Source organism: Canis lupus, chromosome 34 (assembly GCF_003254725.2).
Source record: "Canis lupus dingo isolate Sandy chromosome 34, ASM325472v2, whole genome shotgun sequence".
In the NCBI taxonomy this organism is placed as follows: domain Eukaryota; kingdom Metazoa; phylum Chordata; class Mammalia; order Carnivora; family Canidae; genus Canis; species Canis lupus.
The window spans coordinates 37078840-37091412 of NC_064276.1; the positions used below are offsets into that span (position 1 = coordinate 37078840).

General features: G+C 53.0%; 1 protein-coding gene across 9 annotated transcripts in view; it reads right to left on the reverse strand.

Annotated features, from left to right (window-relative positions):
* Window positions 1-6735: 6735 nt before the first annotated feature.
* SPATA16 (spermatogenesis associated 16) overlaps window positions 6736-12573 on the reverse strand; it is a 236455-nt gene continuing 230617 nt past the window's right edge. For 2 of the 9 annotated variants that reach the window (XM_025425617.3, XM_025425615.3), the window contains exons 11-12: window positions 12165-12205; window positions 6736-7080 (exon numbers count right to left, since the gene is read on the reverse strand). In XM_025425617.3, coding sequence (XP_025281402.1) covers window positions 6795-7080; window positions 12165-12205 — 327 coding nt within the window. In that variant the 3' untranslated portion in view covers window positions 6736-6794. Of the gene's footprint in view, window positions 7081-10945; window positions 11516-12030; window positions 12206-12573 lie in introns of those variants that run through there. The other 7 variants (XM_025425616.3, XM_025425620.3, XM_025425622.3 and 4 more) reach the window with 7 other exon arrangements.

Sequence of the window (12573 nt, forward strand, 5' to 3'; positions counted from 1 at the left end):
AGGACTTATTTTTTTCTGTTTTTTTTTTTTTAATCCCCCTAGTCATCCAGATGAGACTTCAAGCGAAGCTTTAAGATACAAGTGGAAAGTGGCAAAGGCTGAACATATAAATAGATTTGAAGAGGGTTTAGATAATTCATAGATGACAGACCCACAATGGTAACCAAGGAGATGAGAATGCCTGAGGAGCATCCCTAACTTGCATAGTAGCGACACCAGGGATGGATTTTGAGGGGACTACAGGCAGAGTTGGAAGACTAGGTCGGGGGCTCGGATGTCTGTTTCCTCTTACCATGGGCCACCCTAAAGATTTAATGAGTGGTCTCCTTCCCTCATTTCTTCCTTCTTTTCATTGTGGATTTTAAAATCTCCTGCAGACACAGGCTGTCGCTACAAAAGCACAGAGCTGGACCCAATTGCCTCACGACCATGGAATATTCTCGGAACTTCTGTGACGACCCTTGCTCTTCCAGTTGGGGTCTGCTGTTGGGTGGTCAAAGCAGAAAAAGCAGGCCTGTCGAAATCTTACTTCTAATTTCAGCTTCCAAATTTTTCTTACTTCATTGGTTGATTGTTCTATTGATTTAGTCATTTATTCACCAGGAGTGGCAAATAGTTTCGGGTGTAAAATATTTCACTAGGGTCTAGAAAGACCCTCAAATAAATCATGGTTTCCAGTCTAAAAGAGTTGTATACTGACAGTGGGGATGATGGCAGGCCAGTCAAAATAACAACAGCAGGTACTGAGGACGTCTCACGTGCCAGGCACTGAGCTAATTCCACTACGTGCCAAGATTCTGTGAAATAAGGTATTATGGTCTGTGTTTTGTGGATCCAGAAACTGGAGCAGAAAGAGGGGAGGTAACTTCCTCAACCCAGAGCTAGTGAGAAAAAGGATGAGACTGAAAAACTGTAGGAAAGTCAGGGGGGTAGGGGTGGGGACTCCCAAGGGAGGAGGGAGCTTGCTCTGGCCTGGAAGTTCACAACAAGAGACATGAGCTCAAGGCTTCAATGACGTGTGGCCTGGGCCTTGAGGGCGGGCAGAGACTGGTGGGCAGAAAATGGGCGCCCTAGTGGAGGATGACGGGGTGCAGGCTGTGTGTTGCTTGCGGCTGCCCGGCCTCCGTTATGTGTTCCTCTGGACTCACTCTTGGGAGACGGTCTTCTCCCACTGGATAAAGTTTGCAATATTGCCCATCGCGGTGGCCCGCTTCTCTCGAGCCAAAGCCAGTTCTACTGAGCACCCTCCCGGGCTGGGGTCAAAGCAAAAGCAGAGCCGCAAACAAAGCAGCTCAGGAGGCGGGAGTGCACCTCCGCACCTTGGCTGTGTGCTGCAGAGATTGTCCAGCAGGTCCTGCCTCCGGGCCGCCCTCTGCCCGAGGAGCTCCGGTTCCTGCACTTTCCGGGCCTTGCTCCTCCGGTTCTGTGAGCTTCCCTACATCTTCCCAGCACGTTTCTTTGCTCCCGCGGTAGCCCGCGCGGGCTCGGGTGGTTTGCAGCAAGGGATTCAACAGGGGTGACAGTAAAGGCCTGTGTGGGATGCAGCGCAGGTCGCCTGGAAGCCAGTGGAGAGACGCGTCTGCACGGGCGCCGGGAGCCAGGTTAAGGGGGAGGAACTTCACCGGGTGAAAAGTGGGCAGTTTCGGGAGCTTCTGGGCGGGGATGATGTGACTGTGTCTGCCCTTAGAGGCTCCTGGGCAGCGGCCCGTGGGCCACCCGATTGGGAGGACGGCACCCCCGAGCCGGTGTGCTCCGCTCGGAAACTGCCTGGTCCGGGCCGGGTCACAGAGGCCTGGCCTCCCGGTGTGGACGTGCCAATGACAGGGGTGCACCAAGGAGTTGCAAAAGGGAAAACATTGAGCAATAAAAGGTGCGTTTCTGGGTATTCATAAGAGGTGGGCTCGCGGCCAGTTCCCACAAAGGGGGCAGCTCGGACCCCGCACCCAACACCTGCGAGACCCTGCAGGCGCCCGGCCCCTGGGTGGGGGTGCTGGAGGCAGCCCCCCTCCCCCCGGGGCTAACCAGCTTGGTAGGGACTGAACTGGGGAGCCGAGCACCTGATTCTTAATTTGGGCTCAGGTCACGCTGTCAGGTGGGGAGAGGGCCCCGGGACGGCTCTGCACCCGGAGCAGAGCCCTCGGCCTTCTCCCTCTGCCCTCCCCTGGGCCTCCCTCCCTCTGTACCCGCCCCCCATGTGCTCTCGCTCTCTCTCCCCCCTCCCTCCCTTGAGCACCTCTGGGGACTTGATACGCCTGGTGAGGAGCGATTTGAAGGGGGTGGAGTGAATATGAGGGCCAGGGGCAGGTGGGGGGGGGCTTATGTGACCCTGGGTGGTGGGGCCTTGGGGCCACGCGTCCCTCCTCTGTCTGTACAACGAGGCGCCCAGTGGTGCCGGAACCTGTTACAGCCACGGCTGAGCTTTGCCCCGAGCAGAGGATGGACCCCGACCACCAGCCCTCCTGGGCCCCTGCCCCCCTGGTTCCCTGACCACCAGGCCCCCCTGTCCCCTGCCCCCTGGGCCCCTACCCCCCTACCCCTGCTCCCCTGCACCCCTAACCCCTGGTCCCCTGCACCCCTACCCCCTGCCCCCTGGTCCCCTGGTCCCCTGCACCACTTCCCCCTGCTCCCCTACCCCCTGCCCCCTGGTCCCCTGGTCCCCTGCCCCCCGACTCCCTGCCCCCCTACCCCCTGGCCCTGGTCCCCTGCACCCCTTCCCCCTGCTCCCCTGCACTACTTCCCCCGGCTCCCCTGCCCCCCTACCCCCTGGCCCTGGTCCCCTGGTCCCCTGCACCGCTTCCCCCTGCTCCCCTATCCCCTGCCCCCTGGTCCCCTGGTCCCCTGCACCCCTTCCCCCTGCTCCCCTGCACTGCTTCCCCCTGCTCCCCTGACCCCTGGTCCCCTGGTCCCCTGTCCCCCTACCCCCTGCCCCCCCTATGCCCCAGTTCCCCCTGTGCCCCGGGCCCCCGGGGCCCTGCCCCCCTTTCCTCCTCCCCCTGCGCCCCCCCTCGCCCGCCAGCACCCCTGGTGGGCCGCCTCCTGGAGGCCTGCTGTGGGGGTGGGAGAGCAGCGCGGCCTGGCCCGTGGGGTCACTGCCCCTGGCTCCCTAGGGCTCCTGAGGCTCCCGGCGGGGGGCGGCCTCCTGCGTCCGCCGCTGGGAGGTCCTCCAGGTGTGCAGGCCCAGGGCCGCCCAGGGCCACCGCGGTGTCAACAATAGGTGTGCTTGTGTCCCCGTAGCTCTTTTTTTAGAGAAACAGGCAGTGGCTGGGTTTAGGCGACCCGCTTGGACAGGCCCTGCCCCAGTGGGATGGCCCCAGGGCCTAAAAAGTGCTACTTTGAGCTCCAATCTGCCTCTTTCTGCCTTTTCTAAAAGATTTATTTATGGAGACTCCCAGGGGCTCAGGGGTTGAGGGTCTGCCTTGGGCTCAGGTCCTGACCCCGGGGTCCCGGGATGGAGTCCCCCATCGAGCTCCCCGCAGGGAGCCTGCTTCTCCCTCTGCCTGGGTCTCTGCCTCTGTGTGTGTGTCTCTCATGAATAAATACATAAAATCTTTTTTTTAAGTCTATTTATTTTAGGGACAGATTGTGTGTGTGAGTGGGGGGCCAAAAGTATTTGGCCCCAACTTTGCCTCTTGTCTGTCAATTATTCATGGCCCATCAGCCCCCCCCAAGGTGGTCAGTGACCGGCTCACTCATCTGTCCCCGTGGCCCCGCTTAGCCCCGGCGCAGCCGCTGAGGACAAGGAAATGAGAACAGAATCCCTGCCCTGCAGCCACTGAGGCCTCGTGGGAGAAGGTGACAAGTAGACGGATGGAGAGAGCCGGTGGAGACAGTCCCGAGGTCTGCAGGGCGCTGCCCCCCAGGCGGAGGGTGAGGGGAGGGAGGACCCCCAGGGGCTGCGCCTCAGGTGAGGTTTAAGGAGCTGGTCAGGTGCAATGAGCCGGCGTCCTGGGCCCGCAGGGGTGAAGGGGTGCAAGTGGGAGGTGCTGGGGAGCTGCGAGCGTGCCACGACTGGGGTGCCTGCACCCGTGTGTGTGTGTGAGTGTGAGGGGGCGAGGACAGAGGCCGGGCCGGGGCTGGGGGCTGGGGGGTAGGGGCTCACCTGCAGCCCGGCTCAGCCCAGGGAAGCCCCCCGCCCCCCCCCGCCCCCCACCACTGCTGAAAATGTTTGGCCAAGCGTTCTCTGAATTGGCACAAAACGTTGTATTTCAAGAGCAGGACGTCCTGGCCCTCCGGCCCCAGCCTGGGTTTGAAACCCTGTAAGTCGAGGCACCTGCACAGGACCTGGCCTTCGCATCCAGCGCGGACATGTGCAGCGTCATGTGTCATGTGTCGGGTCATGTGTCGGGTTTTCAGTTTGCTTCTGGAGTGTTCGGAAGGGCCGCCTCCTGTCCGGGTCCGAGAACCAAGGGTAGGGGCCTTCCCGGAGATCCCCGGAGGGCCGAGGCCTGCAGCGCCCCTGGGGCCAAGCCCTGCCAACTGTGGCTGCGAACACGCGACCCAGACACACCAGTTTTCCTGACAGAGTCTGATATCCTCAGAATGGCCTCACTGGGGACTCTGACCGCCCCCCCCCCACCCCCACTGCTAAACCTTTTATTTGATCCATGGAAGTAGCGTCGACACCCCGAGTCCCGTCAGTCTCAGGTGCAGGACCTCGTGATTGCACCTCCCTGTCCTGCAGGCTCCCTCGCAGGTGCAAGTGCAGCTGCCACCTGTCTCCCTCCCACCCGATTCCCACGCCACTGGCTACCTTGCCCGCAGGGTAGCTTTTATCCTTGGGACTCTGCCATTTCGTAAGTGGAAGCCTCCCTCTCCCCTTCCCCCATTTGTCCCCCTGCACCTTCCTCCCCTCTGGTGATCATCGCTTTGTTCTCCATGCATATGGCTCTGTTCCTGCTTTTTTGTTTGTTCATTCTTTGGTTTTGTTTTGCTTTTGTTTTTGTTTTTTAAGATTCCATGTATAAGTGAAATAAATCAGCTAGTATTTTCTTTTTCTGACTTATTTCACTTAGCATAAAACCCTCTAGGCCCATCCATGTCGTTATGAAAGGCAGGATCTCATTCTTTTTGATGGCCGAGTAATATTCCATTGTGTATATACCACATCTTCTTCATCCGTTCACCTGTCGGTGGACATTTAGGTTGTTGCTTCCATATCTTGGCTATCCTAAATAATGCTTTACTTCTACTTTGATTATTTGGGGATTACTACCAGCGCAGAGTGGTACAGGGAAGGGAGGCTCACAGAGAGTCTCTTAGTATAGACCTACGGTGCTCAACACCAGAGCCCCCAGATACCCATGGCTACTCGGCACTGGCCGCGGGGCAAGTCCAGGCTGATACGTGCTGTCAGTGGAAAATACATACTGGATGTCGAAGACTTAGTCTTAAAAAAAAAAAAAAAAGTAAAATATATTGCTATGACTTTAAAATCATATGTTTATCCTTTGGATAGATTAGATTAAATAAAATATTAGATTAGATAAAATATATTATTAAAACGAATTTCATTCTTTCTTAGCTTTTTAAATGTGACTATAGAATTGTTTTTTAATTGCATATGTATGTGGCCCACATATGTGTGACTCCCATTATGTTCTTAGTGGGCAGCACTGGTATGGAGAACAGGTCCTGCTCAGACAAAGAGTTGGGACACCCTTCCCTCTTGGGGGCTCTTCAGGATACTGTCCTGTTATGGGACCACGTGTTTTCGTTTTGTCTTTAGAAAACATGGTCCCCGACCCACACTTTCTTGCTGGGGCAGTAACCGGCTCCTGGAGGCACGGTCTGTCCTGCAGCCGGTTCCTTCACAGGGTGATCCTTGTGACCCTTGTGACCCTTGTGACTCCTGCAACTAAACCTCATCTCTGTTTGTAACCAGAGGAACGTCGCTGCAAACCCTCTGCCCTGGAAGGTGCCGTTGTCACGGACTTTAGGGAAGGGGGAGAGGACGCAAGGGAGGCGGATTTCCTGGACTTGGCTACAGGGTGCGCAGGCAGGGCCGCATTCTCTGGGGGCGCCTTCTCGGGCCTCAGCCGTGCCCCCCTGCGTCCTCCTCTGGGGTGACCTCCCATCCCTCAGTACAGCTCAGTCACCTCCCGCCAGCTCGAGGCTCCCCCAGCACCCAAGTTACAGGCGTGAGGAGCAAACAGGCCCTGTAGCTGGCCTGCGTGGGTTTCTGTCCCCCGAGGGCGGTGGGGGCCCGGGCCCGGCCCTGCCATGCTGCCAGCTGACTTGACCTGCTGTGTGACAAGGGCTCTGATGGGTTCCCAAAGTGAGCCACCCACGGGGGGGGGGGGGGGGGGGGGGGGGAGGGGGAGGGTCCCAACCAAGCTCCGCCAAATCTACACGCAGATCAGGAGCCAGGGGGTGCGTTCATTTGCATTTGTATGATGACCACGATTAGCATAAGAACCAGGAGAGGCCTGTGAGTACCAGCCGGCCTTCCTGAGACTGCCCAACCCTTCCTGGGGCAGGGCCCAGGGTTTCAGCTCCTGGCCAGGCCAGGTATTCACCCTAAGCCACCTGCGGGTAAAGCCACCCCGGGGGCAGTTGGAACCCAAGAGATGAGGCTAGGAGTGCACTTCCATAAACCCAGGTCAGCTGCGGGCCTGCTGCCAGTGTCTTATGCTCCATATGTTTTCTATGCTATAAAAGGCCGGGCCATCAAGCTGGGCCGAGAGTGAAAATAAATAAATTAAAAAAAAAAAAAAAAAAAAAAAAACACAGAGAAGAGAAAGTGAATGTTCCCTTTTAAATTTAGAAAGTACTGGATTTTCCCGTCATCCTTGCATTTACCCAGCTGTAGGATTTGAATAACACCTGAAAAATGTCACCTCACCCAAGGCTTCCTTTTCACATTTTTCTTGCGTTGGTGCAGCAGTAGTTTTCCAGATGGCCAGGTAGACGGCACAGTAGCACAGGCAGGTGCTCACCGCGCTGGCTCCACTTCCCGCCGTGGCAGCTAGTAGCCGGGCTAGAGCCCTGAGCTCGGCACCACCCGGTTCTAGGGCTTTTGCATTTGTTTCTCTGCAGAGGAGCTTCGCTATCTTCACACTGCTTTTTGTGAATGGTGAATTTCTAGAATAACAGAAAATGCTGGTTGTTACACAGGTCCTTAGCAACTTTTTGCAAGTTCCATTAGTACAAAGAAAAACAGATCGAGCTGGAAAAAGTCCCCATTTAGGAATAAGGGGCATTCTGCGGCAGCAGGGCCCTGTAGGGAAGGGAGGCCTAGAAATTTCCCCAAGGTTTATTGACATATAAACTACATCGGCCCGGAAAGCATTAGGAGAGGAATGCCATTTTAAAACAATTCGGGAAGAGCCTTGCTTTGTGCCATTTCTTATGAGTAGAGGCTGGGAACCTGGAACAAGGTATCAGAATTTAACACTCGAGCTAGTTTATAAAAAGCACTAGGCAGCAGGCTTTTTGTGTTAACCTTTTTAATATTCTGGGAGTTAATTGTCCAGACCATCTCACCTTTCCGGGTTAATGAGGTAGCTAATGGGCCACAATGGGAAATGACTGTCCAATCAAATTATGACAATCAAAAAAAAGAAGCAGAAGAAAAAGAAAAAAAAAACAAACAAACGGGAAAGTCTGAAGTTACATAGGCTTTTATTGTCTTTCAAAGAATGTACAGCAGCATTACCATTCCGATGTCTCCCTGTGATGGATTGCAAAAAGAATCAGAAAAGGCACAACATGAATCTGCTCTCAGGACAATGATTGTAATCAAAATAGGAAATGGTACAAATGCAAGCCATTCTCCTTGCAGTTTAAAGATTATAAATCCCTTATTCATCTGTTATGAGCCAGGGCCTACTTGTGATTTTTATAGTTCTTTACACGCTCAGAATTTTAAAACTGTAACGTAAAGGGGCTACAGCTGTTCTCCTTCCGATTTGGATGTTTAATCCCCGCTTGGAGCGTGGCCCCCTGGCCCCCCCGCCCCCGCCCATCTGCGGTGGGAGCCGGCTGCCAAGGCCTCGGGGGAGAGAAGCAGCTCCTCGTGGTCTCTTCTCCCCCAGGTGATGAAAACACAGCACCTACTCTTCCAAGGGGCCCTGGGAAAGTGTCGGAGCACTTGCCAAGGGTTTTGCTCTTTTTTGGGGGGTGGGGTGGGGGCAGAATTGAAAGTTCTTAAGATCATTATGCAACTGAAAATGGAAGCTGAGATATGCAGTTGGTTGGGACCCAGAAGACCAGGGTCCTTTGTCTTCCATGTGCCTCTTTCTAGGAGGGTGACCTTGGTTCTCTTTGGTTTTCTCATCCGGGGAATAACTACTCTACCTACTGCAAGGGGCTGTGTTGAAGATCAAAAGAGCTGAAGTGTGTGAAATTGCTTTGGAAACTAGGACCAGCTTTTCACCCGTTAAAATGGTGTTTGGAGACCAGTTCCAGGGTGTGTGTGTGTGTGTGTGTGTGTGTGTGTCCTCACGCACGGGGATTCCTCACAACAAACAGTGCTCTCGAAAGGGGCTGGATGTCTTACAGGGGAAGTCAGTTCTGACACTACCTCCCCAGGGATAGGATCAGATCCTCCGGGTCGAGGGGCCAGTCCTACAACACTGCCCTCCTCCCCGCCCTCCAGACGTCGGCCCCCAGCTCAGGTTTGTTACCTGCACTTCTAACCAACTGACTGTAAATCATCGGGTCTCAAGACCCCCTCTCAGGGGTGATTAAGTTGCTAGAGAGGCTAGATCTCAGAGAAATATTTTAATTCTTGAGTTACTGGTTCATTATAAAGGGACAGGATTCGGGAACAGCCAGACAGAGGACACGTGTCTGGCAAGGCCTGGGCCAAAGGGCACAGAGCTGCCTGCCACGCCTTCTTTAGGAACACCACTCTCCCCACATCTCCAGGTGCTTCTCAGCCTGGAAGCTCTCTGAATCCCATCCTTTTGGATTTTCGGGAGACTTTATTACCTAGGCACGGCTGATTACACGATTGGCCGTTGGCCATTGATTCCACTTGTAGGCCTTCCCATCCCCCCCACCGGGCAGGGGGTGGGACTGTAAGTTCCAACCCTCAGATCCCAGACTTGCCTCCCTGGGCCACCAGCCTCCATCCTTAGGTGCTCTGCGAAAGTCACCTCCTTAACATAGCAAGTGACACCTTTATCTTCTTTGGAGCTTAGGAAATTCCCGGGCTTGTGGGAGCTGTGAGCCAGGAACTGTGTCCAGGCTGAGGTCGCCTCCTTCCCTGCAGCTGGGCCTTCCCCGCACAGCCCGCACACCCCCACCCCGTGTGCTTTTACAAGCCATGCAGAACCTCTTACTTCCCACGGTCACTGCTGAGCAAGAGCCCAATACCCTTCACCATGGCACCCTTAAGTTGGGTGTCCTGACACTCCCACATTCGGGGAACGCATTGATTTTGTGGCTATTCTTCTGGTTTTGCATTTTCTAATTTCAATCATTTTTGATTCCTGTCATTCCTGATTTCTGCGGAGGGAAAAGTAGTGGTAAGCCTGCCTTTTACCAGGTGGTCTTGTGATTTTAAAGAATCTCCACACATTAAAATTCCATTTTTATGTAATATCATTTTAATAGAAATGCTCATTTTATGGAAGGAAAATGACGGATAAAAATTTGAATGCTTCTTAGGAGCCTCTTATCCCCTTTTTATGGTATTTTGATGTGGCCTAATTCATTAATAAAGGGGGATGAGTTGGAACTGTGGCATGTTTTATCTCCTATCGTTATTCAACAAAAGAGAATATTTTTTTCCATAAAAATTTTAGAGCAAATTTCCAGTTTTCTGAAAAATACATTTTTTTAAAAACAAAATGACCTTGGACACAGTTCAAAAGTGGAATTTTACGGCCACTCTTGCAATTCATCTACTCCCATAACAGTGCCAGGGAGGTAAGATCTATTATTATTATTTCTACTTTGCAGATGGGGTGAGTGACATTCACAGAAACAATGTGGGTTGTCCTTGATCACAGCGCAGCAACTCCAGCTCTAGGAACTAGGCTGAGAACCAAGGGCCTTAAATTCTGAACTCAACTGCCAAACACCACCCCCCTTCTCTTTTCTGGCCCCTAATTTTCTTCTTTTCTAGAACTATTTTTGGAGGAATTCACTCCGTCCTGGACACTTTAAAGGACCACGGACTAGCTGCCCTGATTTTTGAAGATGGTACCTAGGGACCAAAAAAGGATGTCCTTTCCTCCAAGAGTAATGTAACGGAGAAAAATAACGTTGCATGCGATTCGGTCTCATAGGAGGTGATGTGGCCAGAGTTGAGCTCGGGCTGTGAAAGAGGCGCTCTGTAAATGCCAGGAAGTGTGCTAGAGTCTTCCCGGAGTCGAGGAGGGAGGGGTGAGTGGATGAAGGTTCTAAGGTGCGAGCAGCATTTGGGGCTGAGGCCTGGAAGGCCGAGTAGAGAGAAGGGAAGGGCCCGTGGCCCAGCGGGAGCAGGGCAAGGCGGGCAGAGATGGCCAGGGGCAGGTGCCCAGCGGGTTCCAGAGGTGGGCCAGCCCGGCAATCAGGACAGGTGCTGCGGTCCCAGGGCCTCCCAAGTGGCCGGGGCTCCCCTGGAGAAACGGGGAGCTGCTGTCGGCGGAGAGAGCAGCGCAGCCCCTGTGGGATCCATCCGGAGGGGTGCTCTGGCCACGACGTGGAAGAGGGACTGGAGTGAGGACAAGCCGGAGGGTGGGCCCGTCAGGAGTAATAACAGAAAGAGGGCAGAAAGGAGACGAGGGAGTGGGGGGGGGGACATTTGAGATTTTGAGATTAAAAACAACACCCCACACACTGAGTTGTAAAGTATAAGGGGGAAGGCGTGTATCCATTTCACAAAAATGTAGAATTCTGGTGAAACACAAACATAGTTCGTTTAAAATTGTGATTATTTGGGACACAACTCATTAAATTCCTCAAATAATTGGTTTTTCCATGCGGAACACTTACAGGCAAGGCAAATGACAAGAAATCAAATTGAAAGCAATTTTATTTTTAAGGAGGGAATTCTTACTTTTTTGTTCTGGGACCATTTTATATCAGTTCAATTTCTCACATCTTCTGAGTCCCATTGCCGCCCCTTCCCGTCCTGCATTCAGCCCCACGTGGGGCCGGCCGAGGCCCTCCTTCTAGAAACTCCTTCGGGGCAGGGACTGTTTCCCACTCCTCTAGCTCTCAGAGGAGGGTGCCGGATTTACAGTCTTCACTACATCACCCCCCGTCTTTGTAGTTAAGACCCATGACCGACTTAAGGCCCTCAGTACCCTTTTGAGGACCATTATCGCTGTGTCACAGATGAGGAGCCCGAGACCTGGGTCACAGAGTGAGAAAGCTGATGCTTTTTATGTTATTTCACATGTCGGTCTTAGTGTCTATTCTAGGTCCTGGCGTATCGTTGGATACTCTCGGTAGATGCTTCAGTAGCATTTAAGCGGAGGGAGACTTTCCCATCGATCAGCCCCTGTCCTGCCGGCCACTGGATGGACAGTCCCTGGACACTCCCTGGAGCCTGTGGATCGGACGTGCTTCAGCTTTATTCTGGCTGAAATGCAGCATCGGGTGTTAGTACAGGATTTTTGCTTTAATGCCACTTATGTTTTTATGGGATAATGTGACTCAGGAGACCGACACCGGTCACAAATGTAACCAGTATGCCCTTGGCTTCTCCTGTGTTCATTACACACGAGTCACATTTACAATGAGATCACAAGCGTCCTTTGAGTATCTATCTACCTTCCTAATAGGAGGAAGGTCAGTCTTTCCCCAGATCTTTCTCTCCAGGTATTCCCAGGAACCCCTGTTGTGCAAGGTAGGTCCCTTCGTGGTCACCACTCTATAGTCCTTTGGGTTACAAAGGCTTTATTAGGGGAACTTTAAGCAAGGTTCAGCAAGGTGTGCCTTCTGGGCTGAACCTTCCAGGAGCAGGACCTGCTTCCTCCCAGATCCCTCATCTTACAGGGCAAGTGCAGGGGAGGAAAACTTTCTTCCTCTTCCCTTCTGGGTTCTTTGACTAGTCCGATAATTCAACCGACATAAGATGGATTAAGCAGAGACAGATTTAATTTTATGCCTACGAGAGCACCAAAGAAATGACCAACATGGACAGCTTTTATACCCGTTAGACAGAAAAACAATAAATTTGTGAAGAATTGACAAAACAAAGTGGGGACTTGGGGTCCATGGTCACTTACAGCCAGAATTGGATGGCCAGGTTCCTGAGCAGTCCGTCCTGCTGGGAAGAGGGGAGAACGATCAGTTCCAGCTGACTTATTATCCAGGCTGGTGCTGATCAATAGAAACACGATGCAAACCATATATACAAGTATGAGTGTTTTACTAATAACAGTAAAAAAAAGGAAACCAAAATGTGTTTACTTTTTAAAAGAATTTTTTAAACTTTATTTAAATTCAATTTGCCAACATACAGTACTCATACATACAACACCCAGTGCTCATCTCATCGTGTGCCCTCCTTGATGCCCATCACCTGGTTACCCTACCCAACCCTCCCACCCCCCACCCGCTGACTTCCCCTTCTGGGAAACAAAAATGTGAAATGCATTTTAACAATATGTTTTTTCTTGTTTTTTTTTTTTTTTT